Source organism: Panthera onca, chromosome C1, assembly GCF_046562875.1.
Source record: "Panthera onca isolate mPanOnc1 chromosome C1, mPanOnc1 haplotype 2, whole genome shotgun sequence".
NCBI classification, from domain to species: domain Eukaryota; kingdom Metazoa; phylum Chordata; class Mammalia; order Carnivora; family Felidae; genus Panthera; species Panthera onca.
In genome coordinates, this window is record NC_138346.1 from 70,444,787 (window position 1) to 70,463,777 (window position 18,991).

Here is an 18,991-nt window from a genome sequence, read left to right on the forward strand (position 1 = left end):
CTCCTTGTCATTCTAAATTCATCCTTCCCACACCTTGTTTGTGCCAAGAGTAGTAAAGTGTGGGCACCATATTAGTTTGATAGTCTGGAGCCACACACCACCCACCAGTACCCTGCGGGCTCAGTACAAACTGAGCCCAGTTGGGGAGAGTATGCTGGCATGTTGACTGTTTGAAAATTAGAAAGAAGAATCAGCCCCTTGTGTGAAATTTACTTTTAGTACGTTTTGCGGCATAAATTTAGAGGATTATAAGATAAAGAAGAAAAATGCAGAGCTTATATTAAATATTGTGTGCTAAAATATTCTAAAATGGTCCAACGGGTTACTTATTTTCACAATCCAGATCTATCCTTGAAGATTTTATTTTTATTCATTTGTATTACTCTGAATTTGGAAGCCCAGCAAATGCAAAATGGTTCATTAGTTGAACTCTACTGTAATTACTAAAGCTAATGAGAACAATATTTTGAATGCCAAAGCCAATTTATCAGCTACTTCTTGTAACAGAACAATTTATGTCTTTTTTCAGAGGAAATCTTCAGTGCCTACTCTGCTCTGTGGTGGTCTCCAAAAGGCACTTTTTTAGCATATGCCCAATTTAACGACACACAAGTCCCACTTATTGAATACTCTTTCTACTCTGATGAGTCACTGCAGTACCCAATGACTATGCGGATTCCATATCCAAAGGTCTGTACTCCCATTCGCATGGTGGTTCCGTGATTTGATGGGAAGAGAATGGTTTCATTTAATCCTTTCCTGCTAATGAAAATATTGTCAGTCTCTCTTCAACAGCTTGCTGTGATTACTCTTGCTGAAGTCAACAGCATCTGGCAATTTTAAAGTATTTTTATTATCCCAGGAAAGAGTGTGATTTAAGGTTTTGTAATTTCTCCAAAAACTTTGAGGAATGACAAGCCGAAAAAGATGGGGGAAATGCTTTTGAAAGAGGTAGGGGGAATAAAAACGTTTCAGTGGAGGAAAAGAGAGGCTGTCACTGAATCACAAACTCATCTTATTTGTAGAAGTTGGAGTGTGCCCTCGATGAAGTTGAAAAGCTCGGTTATGTATCAGGTTGTATTGCTAATTAACAGACACATGACTAGTTTCGGTGATTCCAGTATAGATTTGGCCCTAATGTAAATTTCACACGTCCTGCATTTGGAATAATAGTATCACATCTTGGTTTTCAAGGCTGTTCTCTCCCCTCCGGGATGCATGCTTATGATAATTGAACAGCTCTGTTAAGCAGTGTAAGCTGAGGAAGAGGAGGATTTAGAAGGGAACCAGGATTCTTCACCAGTATCATAATATTAATGGCCACAGTATCATCCATAGGAAAATCTAATAGTAAATGTTTTTGCTGTAAGCAACTTGGGAAAAGGGATTTTTATTTTTACCAACTCACTCAATTTGCTTCATGAAGAGCTGCCATTTTAGGAAGACAGAGGAAGTTAAAAGAAAAAAAAAGATCAGAGACTAAATATAGAGATGTATTTTCAGTGGAATGTTATTTTTTGATGAGTGAAACTGGCAAAAAAAACACATAAAACGCTCCCACTAAAAATATATTATTTCTAACTAATTTGTCAATTGAAGATCTATGTGTATATATTAAAAAGTTTTGTAGATTTCTGTCATCATATTGATTGCAAAGCTCAAATGTGATGAACCTGAATTTGGAGTGCAAATGATTGCTTCCTAATTAGCATTATTGGCTCTTGACTCAGGTAAACTCATTTTCTTGGTGGGTTGTGTCTTTGGCTGAACCCAAGGTATTCTTCCTAGCTGTCAGCCATTAGACTTCTTGTCTTTTAGAGTCAGAGTGTATTTGCAGAATAATAGAATTGATTTTTCAAAAGCTTATCTTTGCACAAAATACATAAATTATGAACATCCATGATTTAAACAGGAGTGCTTTGGGCTGTCAGCATATGTTTCTGCCTGAATGTGAATAAGTTGCATTTCATGACTTTCTTTTATGTTCGTTTTATCTATATTAAATCTTCTATATTAAATTTTTTGAATTTTTTAAATGTTTATTTTTGAGAGAGAGACAGACAGAGCGTGAGTGGGGGAGGGGCAGAGAGAGAGAGAGGGAGACACAGAATCTGAAGCAGGCTCCAGGCTTTGAGCTGTGTGTACAGAGCCCTACCTGGGGCTTAAACTCATGCACCACAAGATCATGACCTGAGCCAAAGTCAGATGCCTAACTGACTGAACCACCCAGGTGCCCCTATGTCAAATTTTTTAATGTGTCTTATTACTATAATTTTATGGCTGTAATGCAGACATTTTTATACCATTTTAAGCCTTTGTAATGATGTTGTGTTTTTTGTCACTACCGGCTCTGTTATTGTTTTTTCCTAGGCAGGAGCTGCAAATCCAACCGTAAAGCTCTTTGTTATAAAAACCGACAATCTCAACCCAAACACCAGTGCAACTTCGGTAGAAATCACTCCTCCCGCTGCTATGTTGACAGGGTAAGACTCTTGACTGGAATGTGCGGGTTGTAAACAGTTTCGCACTTCTCAGGGAGGACATTTTAACGACGTGTGTGTTGAGAACCTGCTTTATGTCTTCACGCTGGGCACAGTTCTAATGATGGGGTTGCACAGTGAATAGAGAGAGCAGCCAGGGCCCCAGGTATCATGGAGCCTACCCTCGAGATGAGGGAGGGAGACAACAACCAGGTAAACAGAATCCAGCTGTGACAAATGTGAAGCCAATCAAAGCAGGGCAAGGTGATGGTGATGGTGGGGGGGAAGTTAAGGAAGCTCTCTCTGATGAGATAACCTGTGAGCAGTGACATGAGAAGGAGGGGGCGGCTAGCCACCCGAATACCTGAGGGTTCAGTATCCAGGCAGGGGAAGAGCAGGTGCAGAGACCTCGTAGAGGGGACGTGGGGGGTGCACAGAGGCCCTGGGAGGAGGCCAAATGACCAGAGCAGTATGAGTGGAGAGGAGAGTGATAGGAGTGAGGTCAGATCATGAGGGCTTTGCAGGTCTACATGAGAACTAGAGGAATTCAGGGAAACTGTTACATTTAGCGATCCTCATGATGCTGATGTGCCTCAGGATGTCATTTGTCTAAATAATCCTTGATGGTTTGAAATTCTGCCACTGAGTACCCCCAGCCTCCTGTGCTTTTCCTATAATGATGACCATGATATTGCCTGCAGTTTAGGCCTGCAAGTTGCTTTCTATTCATTTCTGTTAGTCATGTTGGTTTTCTTGTTGCTTTTAAATAATAACCTGTATATACTCAATGAACACTCACTATTTGCCATACACAGGGCATTATTGCATGCTTTACTGTATTAATCTCTAACTCTCTCAGACAACTATTGTCGTATGCCTGTTTTACACATAAGAAAATGAGGCTTAGAAGTTAAGAAAATGACCAAGTATGAGTCTATATTCAAACCTGTCTTTCTGACTTAGAAGAAGGAGCTTTTAAGTGCCCTGCTAGGTGCCTCCTTCTGTGTGCATTCAGCTGATGCTCTCAGATTCCTGGAGTCATCATCAGAGCAACATGGAAGCATCCTTCTCAGGGTGGAATTGACCACATCAGGCATGCTGTAGGCTCTGCTCTGTAGTCATTAATTCATTGACTTGATTAGAAATGTCTATATTAACCTATTCATTTGAGGGGGGGGAAGGAAATTGATTATCAGTAAATTTAAAAAATTGTTTTTCCTGAGTTTGTCTAAAGGTATAAAAATTTGCCTGGAGGTTCTAACATCTACTAGGTGGCCCCATCCAGTCATCTCTTCTATCAGCATTGCTTGAGCACCCAGTATTTATACTCACAAGTGTCCATAGGGCTGGATTCTGCCTTTCCAGCATTTATGATCAAGCAGAGGATATAACACATTGCAATAAATGACTTCAAAAGCAGATATGACAGAGGTATAAGCAGAAGGCCAGAGGCATTCCGAGGAGGAGGAGATGAGTTTTCCATGATCCCAGCGATCAAAGAAAGCATCGTAAGGAAGGTGTGGGTTGAAGAGGTAGGGTTCCGAAGGGCACAGTTGAGGGAGGTGGCACTGAAGGGGAAGGTGACCCATGAGCAGGGAAGCACGGGGCTGTCCAGGGAAAGAGCAGCAGGTCCTGTGACCTAATGGTCTACAGCCAGCATCTGTCTGCAGGGAGGGTGAGCCAGTCTCCTGCTCTGAAAGACACTAGATCCTGGAAGGGGCTTTAGATCTCACTCATGGTTTACAAACATTTTTAAGGACCTGGAAGCCCCCCTTTTTTTTTCCAAGTGAGCTGCAACACAGAAGTACAGTACCAGAAAACAAATGAAGATTACTGCTCAGGTTGCAGGCATGGGCCCTGTCCCCTCAGCTTCCCCCCCGGAGTCAGGATATTAGGCAGAACCTGCAGGGGTTCCAGAACACACTCAGGACAACACTGTAGAACACAGATGAGAGAACCGAGGTTCAGAGAGAGAAACTCATTTGCTCAAGGTCACATAGCGTGCTAGCATGGGAGCTGGGAAGAGAACAGAGGCCTGCACTTGCCAGACCAGATTCATCGAATAATGGAGTTTAAAAGTATTGAGTATTTCTGTGGGCAGGGACTGTGCTTGGTGCTCCGCTCACATCTCACTTGAAACACTCCCTACAGTGTTATTGTCATGGCCATTTCACAGATGAAGAGATGAGATCTTCCCCACTTAGAAACCATGTTCCAGGACCTGAGATCAGGAAACCTATGCAGGTCTAAGGACTTAGTTTTTGTCCTGTAGGAATGAACCATTGCATCTTTGTTCTTTGTAGTTCTTTATGCTACATTCCTGGTGGGGACTGCCTCACTCACTGGGGGTATTTTGTGTGAGACACATTTTACCAACAAATCATTTCTGGAAATGCCTCAGGAATGTGTTATATAGGGAATGTTACAGCTCTGGTCTCTGTTAACACCAGTGAGGCCACAGCTTATCTAAAACCAGGCTGGAGGTCCTCTCTGGGGAAAGCATTCCAATAGGTGGTGATGCCCCATTTTCTAGCCTTATGCAAACATCCGGCAGGGCCAGGTCAATCCAGGCAAGTTGGTAAGTTGCCCAGCACCCTCTGCTGTGTTTTCTAGCAATCTGCTACTTCCTGGAGTTGTAGGATCACCGGGAGTGTAGCCCTGTGAGGGTCCTCATGTCTCCTCCCTCCTCTGCCTAGGCACCCATCACTGATTTTCCCTCTGGGCCATATCCTTGCACCATGGAGCTTCCAGCAGGAGAAATCCTTCTGGAGGCTAAGGCTGGTTTGTTCTGTTAGGAATGCGCTCCTCTGCTGACAAATGAGAAGCGCATCCTGGCCACCCTTCCAGCAACCTGAGCCTGAACCTGAATCAGGGAGAACCTCCCTGCCACCCTCATTGATTGAGAGGTCAGGTTGATTAGATTCATTAGGCTGCCCATTTGTATTGATGACTCATAATGGGAGTTTGTGACTCAAAATATTTGAGAGAAAACCACACATACTGAAAAACCATAAACCCCCTAACTGCTTTATTTAGAGCCCTGTTTCACCTTGCTGGATTGAAGTAATAAGAAAGGGAGCAATCTTAACAGTAGTATCTCCAGTGCCTTCCAGGGTGCCTGGGATACAGCAAGTGTCCAATCAGTATTTGCAGCATAAATTGAATAAGCTGATGTGTGGATGAATGAGATATGCTATGTGTCTGACTTTATGTGTGTGCCGTAGTTTATACAGCCAGCACCAAAGATGACCTGCACAGTGACCCTGCATAGCAAATCCCTCTTTCCACCTCCTCCCAGCCATCTGCAAATTCTGTGGCCTGAGCTAGAGAATTGGGAAGGACATGTTCTATTGAGGTGACCCCACCCCACATCTGGCCAATTGGCTCCAGGGACCAGTCACACCCAGCTCATGGTCTGCCTGCCCCTACCCTGTTTTTCTGCTCCTGCGTGATTCAATAGATAAATGTTTTCCTCTGAACGGCTGGTGATCCTTGGTCTATAAAGTAGGATATTGGGGTCTAGGGACGCCACCCGGGAGATAAATGAACTGGACTGAAATACCCTGGAAGCTAGCGACACCTCCAGAAATGAGGCTGAACAGCAGCTCACATGCTGTGGGTGCCGCCCCCTGGGATGGGCTCCCTCTCACCCTACCCCTCCTCAGCGATCTGTCAGCAGCCCCAGGAGGGCTGGCATCCATCTCAGAGCAGAGGGTGGCAGGGAGCCCGGGGCCAGCACTGGCAGAACGCCCACTTCCTTGGGTGATTCACCGAATTAATCACTCTACCGTCTGCAGTTGCTCTTAGGAGCAATTGCTCTCCAATATTCTTTCCAGTTAGTAATGCCTACCTGATGTTAAGTATCCTGAATATACCAAAAGAAACATTTACACAAATTAGGGGAATTAATGTAACTCAACAGACATTTATTAAATGCCTACTCTTTGCAAGCCAGCACTTTACAAGTATGACCTTCAAAAGCAAGTCTCTCCCAATAGATTCAAATACAATTTGCTTTATAAAATTCAGCTGTTTAGTTTACACACACTCTGTAGGAATAAATAGATCTCATAGAGTGAGGAGTTCGATCCTGAAGAAAATGCAAGCGGGTTGAAGCTAGCCAACAATATTCACCAGAGGGATGGGTAGAGGTTCTACAGAGGGAATGACTGGGAACAGAAAATCTGAAGCCAACTGCTTGGTTTGAATCATGGCTCCAACACTTCCCAGTGTGTGACCTTGAGCAAGTTACTTAACTTCTCTACATTTCCCTTTCCTTGTCTGTAAACCATGAACTCTAGCGTTCCTACCTCATAGGGTGCCACGAGCTTTATGTCGAGCCCCTGGAACAGTTCCAGGCACAAGTAGACTCCCCTTGCGTTTGAACTCCTACTGTTATGTCCAGGAATTACTCCACTGCTTTAATATTAAAGTCAGCCATATTCTCCTTGGTCTAATACCGTCCCAGAAGTTAGAAGAGCTTGTTGAATCACTCTGCCTAACCTGGGATAGGCAGCCACTGGCTCAAGGGAAGGCCCTCTTCTGCTCCTACCCACCATTTCATAACCAGTCTCCTCAGTATATGCCTCTCTGTTTTTACAGAATAAAATCAGCAAATAGCACACAAGATAGTTGATAATCCTGCTTGTTGGATTTTTCTGGTCTTAAGTGGGACTTAAACCTTTCAATAAAAAGTGCAGTTGGGTCATTGGTTCCCTTACTTTTTTTTTTTTTTTTTTTTTTTTTTTTGAGTCATTGACATCTCAGACTGGCATGATCTTGGCTCAGGGCTGGGTTATGCAGCCTCATTCTGTCTCCCCTTAATTGCAAATCCTGAAGAGAATCTGTGATTAAGCAGAAGTATGTTTATATGAAAATTCAAAATGTACCGTCCCCTTGCTGGTGAAAGGCCATTCTGGAGGCATCACAGGGTACAGAGTACACCTCGGGCTACAGTGAGTGACAGAGGGAGTGGAGGATACAGGTTCATGAACCTTTGATCTAGAAATGGGCAGGGAAGGTGCCAGATGCATGTGAGTTTCCTGGCAGACTTCCTAAATTCCATTACTCCATGTTTTCAAATGGGGAAAAGTTATTTCTCTACTGCTGATTTCCAAACCTGGAGCATAATTTATGGTTTTTAGTAGATAAAAGGACTTTGTACCAGGTGATCCACTAATCGTGTTAGAGAGTTTTCTGCCCGCCCCCCTCCGGCCCCTTCCCCCTACTAGGCCACTTTAGAAAAGGGAAGGCTCTTTTTAGAGCCCATGGTCCTAATCGATGCCCAGGAAGCCCTGAGATAATGTGTGCAAGTATGTGAAGAGGCTTTTTTTTCCCTTAGAGAGAGGTACATGATTTTCATCCAGTTTATAAAGGGATTTGATCTATGAGTAAGAACCACTAGCATAGAGCAGGGATAAGCACACCAGGCCCACTGGCAAATCCAGCCCCATGCCCGTTTTTGTATGATCTGCAAGTAAGAAAGGTTTTTACAATTTTGAGTGATTGGGAAGGAATTTACAATTTGAGTAATTGGGGAGGAAAAATCACGAGAAGAATAATACTTCATGATGTGTGAAAATTATATGAACTTCAAATCTCAGCATTTCACTGGAACACAGCTACAGTCGTTTGTTTGTATATTGTCTGTAGCTGCTCTGGTGCCGCAAAGGCAGAGATAAGTAGTTGTGACAGAGCACATGTGGGCTGCAAAGCTTAAAAGATTTACTGTCTGGCTGTATACTAAGAAAACCTTCAGACCCCTGGTCTAGAAAGTTAATTTCAAAAAGTTTTCCTTTCTCCCTTGCATTTCATTATTGCAGTCCCCTCTGTGAGTATTTATTCCTTATTCCCGGGAAGATTTATTTGCCTTACCATGTTCTCATTTAATGCCTGAGGACTGGGCACAGGGCAGAAGAGTTGGATCCAGTGAGGCGCCCTTGCTCCTGTGCGTGCAAAGAGGGGCTCACACTCTCACACCCTCCAGCCTGGCAGTCGTTAGTGGTAAGCGCTTTAAGACTGGTTATATCAGTGTAGAAAAAGAGGGTTTCTAAGAAAGCATAGTGGATATTTGAAGAAGACCTGAGGAAGTCAGAGCACTGCAGTGGTTTCAGACTGAAGGGCAGGTTGAACCAAGAGGGCAGCTAGGACCTAGCTCACAGGGTGTTCATGAGACACCAGCCATGCAGACTGATGGTGTACCGGTTCTTAATAAGCAAAAGAAAGGGCTGAAATGGAGAGGAGTCCCTATATGTGGGAAGGTGGTGCTTTGCTGCTGGGTGAAGGGGTATGATCTTCTTTCAGTACCTGCCACCAGCAGCGGAGACAATGAGGAGGTACCCCTGGGGACATGAACACAGGAGGTGTCCCCAGCAATAAAAGGGGGATAGTGAAGTGGTGATCCATCCTAAGTGCTCAATAAACAGTGGTTGTTTGCTTTAGTGTCCATGAGGGGAGTGGAGATAGGTAGGACACGGTCTGTGAATTCTGAGGAAGGACAGAAATATTTAAGCCACAAAGAATAGGATGGGATTTTTCCCTTCAGTGCTGCCTTCCAAGAATTTCGGTGAGTGTCTGTTTTGGGCCAGGTATTCTGCTAGGGCCTGGGGACACCCTGTGAACAAGACAGCTGTGGTCCTGCCTCAGAGAGCTTGCAGTCAAGTAAGGAGAGCAAAAAGATGCAAGGAGGGGGTGGTCACAGCCTGGGAAGGGAAGAGCAAAGGAGCATTTTAGCGCGTTCAGGGTGAGGAAGAGGATATGGCCATGGGCCAGAGGGGAAGAGAGGGGAGGAAAAAATTCTTTGGGAATTTTTCTGAAAAGGGGATAAGGCTTTGATCAGACAGTGGAAAGGAGTGATTTAAGATCATTGTTCAAAATCACAGTGGGGGCTAGGAAGAGTAAATAAAATAAAATATAAATGATCCGGAGCAAATATTTAGGGAGGCTAGCAGAAAATTAAATTGTGAATTCTATGCATCTCACTACAAATCAAAAGGTAGTTCCAAAACTGCTTAAAGGTATGTGTTGGAGGAAGACACAATGCTGGAGATATCTCCACTTGTATAAATTTTATGTTAAGGTTCCTTATTTTTTTTTCCACAAGTTCATGTTTTGAGTCTTGAGAAAAGATTTTTTACAGTATAATTATTTGATTTTCAAAGTTTGTAGAGATGTGGGTCAATTTTTTCCCCTTTGAAAATGAAGTTGAGAAAAAGGTCAGTTGTAATTTCACCCTAAAAGCAAGAATTTTCTAGAGAAGCACGTCAAATTACCAGAAAATATTCGAATCTCAGCCAGTGTCTCTGGCCTCCCTGTAATTTTCTCTCAAGACAGCAGAAAAGAGATGGGAAAATGTCACCCTTGACTTCCTGGCACCACCAAAGGCCAAGCTGAGGACTTGAAAAATCCCGAGCTGTGGTGTGAGTCACGTTTGCCAAGCCACTACTTGATGTTAGCTACTGTTTTTCCTGTCAGATATATTTTAATTTCCATTCAAAACTAAATTACACTTTAAGCTTTCAGAAAAAGTAAAATATTGTGTTATTAAATGCTTTCAACAACGATTTAAAATTATATGCCTATTAAGATTGATTTCAGTGAGTAAAATGTCTGTCTGTACCAAGGTCTGGAAATAGTTATTCTCTCTCCCCTCCCTTCCTTCCTCCCTCCCTCCCTCCCTTACTTCCTTCCTTCCTCACTCCCTCCCTCCCTCCCTTCCTCCCTTCCTCCCTTTCTCCCTTTCTCCCTTCCTTCCTCCCTTCCTCCCTCCACCCCTCCATTTTTTCCTTCCTTTCTTCCTTCCAGGGATTACTATTTGTGTGATGTAACGTGGGCAAACGAAGAAAGAATTTCTTTGCAATGGCTCCGAAGGATTCAGAACTATTCAGTCATGGATATACGTGACTATAATAACTCCACCGGCAAATGGATTTCCTCAGCGGTAAGGTTTAATGGGGATGTTCTGCTTCTAAAGCTACATGTGATCCAAGGACAGTATGAAAACAGGCAAAGTGAGTGATTGGGAATCAGGAGATAAACTCTGAGTTTCTATTCTTTCTGACTGTCAGATCCTGAGGCAGTGGGTAAGTTTTGACTAACTTTTAGAGAATCTGATATCTGGTGGTACTTCCGTTTCACCTTTACTCACTAGTCATACTGTTTCAGTTATGGATATTATCACTCGGGGAGGAGATGGTAATTGGAAACCCAGAAGACAGAATTTGATGTCAAAATTCAAAAAGCTCAAGAGGGCCAGTGGCTGCAAGGGCCATAAAGTGTGTTTCCATAGAGAAAATATGGGCAGTGGCAAATGACTGGCTGAGTATGTGTGAAAGAAAACAAGATTCAAAAGGCCACAAATCTGCTACCATACTGTGACTATCATTAAGCAGTAAACAGCTTTGGAACACACATAGATACCTACCCGGCTGAAAGGGTGGTAACATTAAGACAAAGGCAAGTGTTAATTCAAATCTGAGGTGCTTGGGGCGTTGGGGGGTTTCCCACAAGAAACTTCAAGGTTTGACCAAGCTGGTGAATCAGAATTAAAGCCCCTTTGGGGACCAGCAGCCTCAGGAGGGACAAAGCCCAGGGAAGGTTTGCTGGAATATGTCAAGCACACCTCTACAAGCCGTTTCCTGGTAATAGGCTCTGTGCTTACACACCTCCCCTCCCTGTTCCCATCCTGGTTGGACACAGTGAAGATTCTTGCCTCAGAAAGCTTGGGTACCCTGTATCTTGATGTGCTCATTTGTTCATTTATACAGCAAACATTGAATACCTAATGTGTCCCAAGTTCTGTGCACAGCTCTGTCCCCAAAATGTTGATGTTTTAGTAGGGATTACCATTATGATAATGAATAATAATAGATACCATTTCTTGAAGACTCACAGTGGAGTCAGAGGTTCAGTGAGGTTAAGGAGCTTGCTTCGGTCACATGACAGCCAGAATTCAAACTAAAAAAATCTCAAGCTTTTTGTTTCCTGTAAAACATATCATCCTACTATCAAGATATTGTGACCTAAAAGGATATAAGCAAGGTACAGAGGGAATGTAGGGCAGAAGAAGGCGATCCACTCAACTGGGGACAGGGGATGGGAGATGACAAGGAAGAACTAAAGCAGCCTGGGCAGATAAGGGCACAAGGACCCTGTGAGCAGAGGCTGTGCAAAGGCATCCAGTGAATGGCTTGGAGCGTGCAGGGTCTGGGGCTCCCAGAGGACCAGGGGTTGGGTTGAGGCACAATGATGAGAACTGAGGGTGGGGGTAGACTGAGTCTCAGGCACCATTCCCAGGAGTTTGGACTGACTTGTAGGACACGGGGTGCTATTTCCAGGTGTTAAATAGAAGAGGATCATGAGATAGAACCATCTGTTGCCACGTGAGTTCAGCCAGGGGTTGAGCAGGGTGGAGGGCAGATTGGAAGAAGAAAAGAGCCGCAGGGTATCAGCCAGGAGGTCACGACAACAAACCAGGGGAAATCAGAAGAGAACCCGAGCTAAGGCAGTAACCGTGGAGAAGGAAGAAAGGAGTCAAAGAACCAGGAGACAGGGGCTGAGGAGGTGGCTGTGAGTAGTGGAGGCATCTAGAGCGACTCCCACATCTCTGGCTTGGGTGAATGGTGGCACTAGGCAGAAGAATGAAGGTGTAGGAACAAGCCAGTGGGGATGGAGACAAGACAAATGACATCATCTTCTGTTCTGTACCTGTTGAGTTGAAAATGCTGGTGGACCCTCCAGGTCCACATATGGAGACAGAGCCCTAGGCAACAGAGGTAAATGTTCTAATGCAACAGTCCTAACATAAATACAAATATATAAATGGAGACAGTTTTCAACTATTTTAAGTACAATTTCATTTGTATTACCATGAATTGCAGCTAAAGAATTAGAATGCATAGCTTACTTCTCTCTGGAACACTGTCCCTGTATTTTTCTCTCCCTAGGCACAAGAACACATTGAAATGAGTACCACTGGCTGGGTTGGAAGAGTAAGTGGTTAAGAGTCATGTTTTGGTTTTTTTTTTCGTATGGATCAGATACACAGAGCTATTTAATATGTAGATATACCGGGTGCCTGGGTGCCTCAGGAGGTTAGGCATCCAACTCCTGGTTTTGGCTCTGGTCATGATCTCATGGTCGTGGGATGGAGCCCCACAATGGATTGCACGCTGGCCGTGGAGCCTGATTGAGATTCTCTCTCTTCTTCTTCCTCTGCCCCTCCCCCATTTGCACTCATGTGCTTTCTTTCTCAAAAAAAAAAAAAAAAAAAAAAAAGTAAATATACCAAATGAGGGCCCTATGTTATTTGCTATTAACAGAAATATTACTTGACCTATTAATCAAAATACTTAAATGCCCCCTGCAGAGATATCTTTTTATACAGAATACAGAACATGCTCAGCTGGAAGAAGTAAAAGGACAAGTTAAAACTTAATAGCAGACAAAACAGAAGACATACTCGAGGCAAACTGTAGGTCCTGGAAAGTAAAAAGCAAACCTATGCTGAAAAGCCTCTAAGATGCCAAATATGCTCATTGACCTCATCTTCAAAGTCCTGTGCTTTGGAGGCAGAAAACATGGCTTCCATCCACAGCCTACACTAATGTGTAAGGAGATGGGACTATATCCAGTAGCAACGCAGCGGCAAACACACCACACTGCTGTGTACCTCCCTCTGGAGGAAACAGTACTCGTGTGGCTTCACGCTTTCCTAGGCCCCAGATGCAGAGTTTCATCCAAGAAAGCGCGGTGACCCGCAGGGACTTGTCACGCTTCTCGCTCCTGCTGCGCTCCGCCTTGGGTGGCATCACCAGCCGTGTTGCCACCAGACCATGGAACGAAACAAGTTAACAAAGGAAGTGCAGCCATTGCGGCACCTCATAGAAAGACGATGAACAAATCTCACCTAATTTTTACGACCACTTCTATTAAGTCTCCTTTAAGACAGAAACAAAGGAACAAAATGTGTAAAGATTTCACTCATATCTCTCAGGGCATAGAGGGGAGGCCCCCGGTCCAGGAACAGGACCCCTTCCAGCTGGGCTCGGAGTTCCGATAGCATTCGCACGTCCCTTTTCTTCAGGCATTGATTGGGCAGAGGGGAGAGGTTTGCCAACATGAAAAGTGGTTTCCTCCATGGCAAGAGACACGCTACACTTCCTCACGACTCTTTGAAAAAAATATGTTTTTTCCTCTCTGTATTTAACCAGACAGATGCCACTTTTCACACATTTCTACTAGGCACAACTCCATCCAGGGGAAACAGGGAAATGTATTAAAAAGATAAGGCTGTGAACACAGGTCTAGAGAGGGAATGTGTTTCAGAGCTCTGTAATGAGAACACCAAGTGTATTGCACGCCTCAGCTTGCTCCATAAATGAATCCACTTTGAATCACTAAATAGAAGAGGGAAGCATTTTTCTTCCTTCCCAAAATGGGAGCTGATGAAAGAGGAAACATCTAGGGTAAAGTGAACCAACAATTTTAAAAGACCATCTCCTACCTGCTCTCAAATGTAGTCGTAATGCGACATATTCCTTTCAGGCTGGGATAGATACTCTTCTGCTTAAACTACATTATGTTCTGAGAACTATCTTTTATTGAACTGTGAAAAATGGAAATTTTATAGTATATTTCCATACAACTACTTTTTTGGTAAATTGTTGATCCTATTTAGCAAAATGAAAAGACTTACCATAAAAATGGTAAGTATAAAAATGTTTCCATGTGAAATACACGACAGACATTCCTTATAGCACCCAGTCCAGAAATGGTTAAAGACTTCCTGGCTTTCAAAAGGAAATATGTATTTTAAAAAGAGGGAACAAATCCCTCAAATTACAAACCACTTCTTATCTGAAACAGTAAAGATAATAGTCTGTTTCAAACCAACAAACAAAACAGAAAGCAATCAACTCATGGTTGTGGGAAGGGTAGGGGTGTGGGGAGATGGGTGAAATAGGTGAAGGATTAAGAGGTACAAACTTCCAGTTACAATAATAATAATAGTGTGTTTCAAGAAAGCACACCTGTGACATTGAGAAAATTTACCTCATAAAACTGAACTGCTGATTTTTGCCCATTTGTAGCCAGAAGTCCTTGAGTTATCATCCACAGAGAGATGTCCAAAGATAACAATACCACTGCTCTGTGTTGAGTGTCCTGTGTAAGCCTTTTTATGTGCTTTCTCTCATTTACTCTGCACAAAAAATTCCCTGAGCGAGATCTTTTTGTCTGCATTTTCTAGAAGGAGAATTTTCTTTTGAGACACTGTGGTTTCATTTGGCAAGTAAATGAAGCATGGGTTTTGGGCAGAGATGTTGAGAGGACTTTCAAAAATTAAAGTTGGTGCTGAGATGAGACTAATGTGCTCTAATGTGTTTTTTGTTTCTATTTTATTCTAGTTTAGGCCTGCAGAACCTCATTTTACCTCTGACGGGAAGAACTTCTACAAGATCATCAGCAACGAAGATGGCTACAAACACATTTGCCGTTTCCAAATAGATAAGAAAGTGAGTATTCCTACGTAATTTACTTCAGGTTGATCTCTTTTTTAATGCAACTAACTTGACGTGGAAATCATTTGGTAAAGTTGATCAAGGTGTACTAATAATCTGATTAATTCAAATTCCAAAGCAGTATCTAGAGTACAATGGGATGGGGTGGGGACACCCAAAAAGGCCTAAGATCATCTGAACTGTTGCTATAAATGATTTAACCCCCCCACTTAACTTTGGCGAGAGAGTTTCATAAACCTCTTTTTAAAAAATTCCGTTAGGGTTGCACATTTATTACAAAAGGAGCTTGGGAAGTCATCGGGATAGAAGCTCTTACCACTGATTACCTGTGAGTATTCTAATAATCGATCGGATGGATGTAAATATAGTTGTTGTAATCACACCCTCTCTGCCCAGAAATAGGGGAAAATCTCCTACAAATAAAGAATAGTCTATTTGGAATGTGTTCAGTACTTTTTTCTTTTTAACATACGGAAGCCTTAATGATTTTCACATATGCTTAGCAGATTTGATACCCTGCCACCAAGTGGCTCTACCTCTTGCTCTTACCTGCTTCACATTAGAAGAGCTGTAGCCTCTTTTTCTTAAACATCTTAGAACACTGAACCAGAATCAGGGGCGTTTCGTGAAATGTTAACTGTCACCGAATTCTGGAAGGCTTGCAAAGGCTATTTTATATCTGTCCATGTTTCGGCCTCGCTTTTTGGAAAATGGAAAGCTTTGCAGAGGCTGTCAGCTACCATGCACGAATTGTGGCATGAATTGAGGAGTGTTATTTTTCATTAGCATCTAAGGCACTTTTATAATTCGTTATCGGGTGTCACCATGGAGGATTTTTGCCCCTGCCCAAAGCAGTCTTTGAAGGTCCTCTTTAGAAGTGGCTCTGTGGCCCTCAGGAAGATAGTAGTTTGTGTTCTAGAACAGAAAATATGGGGAAAAATATGGACACATGGGCTCTCAACTTCAGGCTACTTGTCCAGTCACATTTTTCTTATAAGAGACTTTTTTTTCTTTTTTTTTTTTTTTTTATTGTTTTGTTTTGAGTTTTTACTCGTCACTTTAATGAAGGGAGCAATTCCTGCATTCAGATATTTTAGTCTGTTTACATCTCCTGTTTAGAGATAATGGGGGGAAAATGGCCTCTGGGGGAGAGGGAGCAGGGAAGAATGATACAAGAAGGGCCAGCACTAATGCTTGGTGTTGAGTTAAACAAAGTGTGCTTGACTTTCTTTAAAAACATAATTAATATACATCTCATTTGTTTTCTTCCCAGATACTACATTAGTAATGAATATAAAGGAATGCCAGGAGGAAGAAATCTTTATAAGTAAGAGCTCCACCAATTTGTTGACTTGAGTCTTTTTAGCTGAAGAACAATTTCTGGGTTGTTTGGTTTTTTTGTCTTTTTTTTTTTTCCTTGTCTTAACCAGAATTGTAAGTTCTAGTTTCTGTCCTGGAAGAGCTTTGGTTCCTTTATAAATCAAACCTCCACATGTCACCAAAAGAGAATGGCTTTATTAGATGCTTTATGTTATTTCCAAACAGTAGGAGGTTTGAGGTTATTACGAATTAATTCGTGTATCTATCTCACACTAAAAAGAAGTTTTTGAGCATTGCTTTGACATTCTGATAGCTTTGAAACCAGAATATGGCATTATTCAATTCCATCTTCTCATTTCTTCTTTCATCAAGCACTTAATTTCCACCATTGGTTCACAGAATCCAACTTAATGACTCCACGAAAGTGGCATGCCTGAGTTGTGAGCTGAAACCAGAGAGGTGTCAGTACTATTCTGTATCATTTAGTAAAGAGGCAAAGTACTATCAACTTAGATGTTCAGGTAAGTGTGAATGGACATGGGGAGGGAAGACAGCATCGCCATGTCTGTCTGTCTATCCAAAGCGGTTCCTAACATTCCCTTAGGCTGCACGTTTTTCCAGCCTTCCACTCGCCAGCTGACGTTCCCTCCTCTCTTCGGACATCATTCACCACCCTCCTGGCTCAGTCTGCCCATTTGTCCCTTTCTCTGTCCCATCTGGGAAACATTCTTGCTGCCCTGCTCAGTTTTCTTCTCTTGAATCTGAGGTGCTCTTGAAATCACTGAAGTCCCCTTCTCTTCAAGCTCTAAGTGGTGAGTTAACCACCTCTCCTCCCCTTTTGGCCAAGAGACTTGCATGGCTTGCTTTTGAACACACACACAAGTACACACACACAGTGGAGCCTATGTATAACGGAGGTAGTTCATTGTTTTAGACAGACAGACAGAGATAGATATATATTAGATTTTTTGTTGTAGATTGTTTTTAGTGTTAATTTTTTATTATTTTATGCACTTGCCCCTCTAAATGAGAAAATATATGCGGGTAGTGCCCGTCACCCAACCTGCTCACTGTTCCATCTTCTGTTGCTGTTTTATTTTCACTTTCTTTATGATAAATGAAGAAACTTGGCAAGGACGGGCAACAGGACTTCCACAGGTGGCACAGCTAATAAGAGGTGGCACCGGCAGAACAACAGGATCCAAGCCCAGGTCTCCACCTCCCAAGCACTCGGATAAGCACTATGCTAGGTTACTTCTCAAAATGAAAGAATCTGGATACTCTGGAAAGAATCGTCCCCTCACCGAAAAGAGACCTCCAAACCAGCTAACTGAATCTTTCTTTATCAGCACAGTTTCTTTATTATTACATTTTAGTTTCTGTGACTGTTTTTAGTCACCACTTCTTGGGCATGCATTTCATACTGGGAACTGTGCTAGAAGTTTTATATTTGTGGTCTTGTTTGATTCCTAAGAAAACTCTATAAAGTAGATATTGCCCTCATTTTGTATGTAAAGAGATCGAAGCATAGATATGTTGTCCTAAGTCACACAGCAGGTAAGCCAGGGTTCAAACCCAGGTCTGTATAATGCCATCACTGTGGTTCTGATCACCAGTAAAACATTAATATTATCTAAATGCATGAAAATTAAATAGCTCACCAAATAGCTTTTTTATACATTACCTTCTAGTCTGCAACTACTACAGTTGGGATAAATAGTGAAGATATGTTCATGTGAGAAAAACACTTTTGCATGCCAGAAAGGAATAGCTTATCCAAGTCAGGCACTGTGCAGATGTGCCCCCTGGCTCGGGATTCCGTGGGGGGGGGAGGGGGGGAGGCGGGGCGGGGGGGGGGGGGGGAGAATCTGCCCCTTCCCGGGGAGGGGGGGGATGGTGGCCTGGTTCCAGAGCTCCACCCTGAGGGGGCGGGGCCTGAGAGTGGGCGTGGTCATCGCAGGACTGTGGACTTGGGGTGGGGAAGGAAAGATAGCAGCTGTCAGGGGTCTTCTGGTTTAGCTCACAGATGAGGAAATTGAAAGCAACATGCCCAAGGTACCCAGTAGGGCCAGAGGTTCAATTTCTGCTTCATTCTCCTGATCCTCGTGCCTTTCCGGTAATACTTATTACAATCAAATTGCACTTATTTCAGAGAAAAAACCAGCTAGCACTTAGTAAGCCCCTTATACCACTATGATAGTTATTCTATCAAAGCTAAATGGTATCAAAATGATATCAAAGTTAAATGGTAACAAATGCCGTTTTTGAAAACTATGCTATCTCCTTTTCTTAAAAAAATCTCACCTAAAACGTTTTTCCCTGGTTATGTTAATAGGCCCTGGTCTGCCCCTCTATACTCTACACCGAAGCAGCAACGATGAAGGTACTTTCTAAGATTTCACCTTTCGTTTGCTCATTAGAAAAGTGTGTGTGAATAGGACCAACATGTACTTAGCATAGTGGGATTTTTTTTGGCTTTAGAGTGATTGAACAATGATTTGAACTCAAGGTTTCTAATCTAAAGAATGCATAGTCCCTTGGAGTGCCTGAGTGGCTCAGTAGGTTAAGTGCTTGACTTTCGCTAAGGTCATGATCTCAAGGTCTGTGGGTTTGAGCCCCATGTGGGGCTCTGTGCTGACAGCTCACAGCCTGGAGCCTGCTTTTGATTCTGTC

The 18,991-nt window shown here is 42.9% G+C and overlaps 1 protein-coding gene across 1 annotated transcript in view; it reads left to right on the plus strand.

Annotated features, from left to right (window-relative positions):
* Positions 1–18,991, plus strand: part of DPP4 (dipeptidyl peptidase 4) — a 78,330-nt gene that overhangs the window by 36,055 nt on the left and 23,284 nt on the right. Inside the window, exons 9-17 of the mRNA XM_060621102.2 lie at positions 530–690; positions 2,371–2,483; positions 10,284–10,419; positions 12,425–12,469; positions 14,885–14,992; positions 15,259–15,326; positions 16,272–16,325; positions 16,718–16,839; positions 18,654–18,701. Coding sequence (XP_060477085.1) covers positions 530–690; positions 2,371–2,483; positions 10,284–10,419; positions 12,425–12,469; positions 14,885–14,992; positions 15,259–15,326; positions 16,272–16,325; positions 16,718–16,839; positions 18,654–18,701 — 855 coding nt within the window. The remainder of the gene's footprint in view (positions 1–529; positions 691–2,370; positions 2,484–10,283; positions 10,420–12,424; positions 12,470–14,884; positions 14,993–15,258; positions 15,327–16,271; positions 16,326–16,717; positions 16,840–18,653; positions 18,702–18,991) is intronic.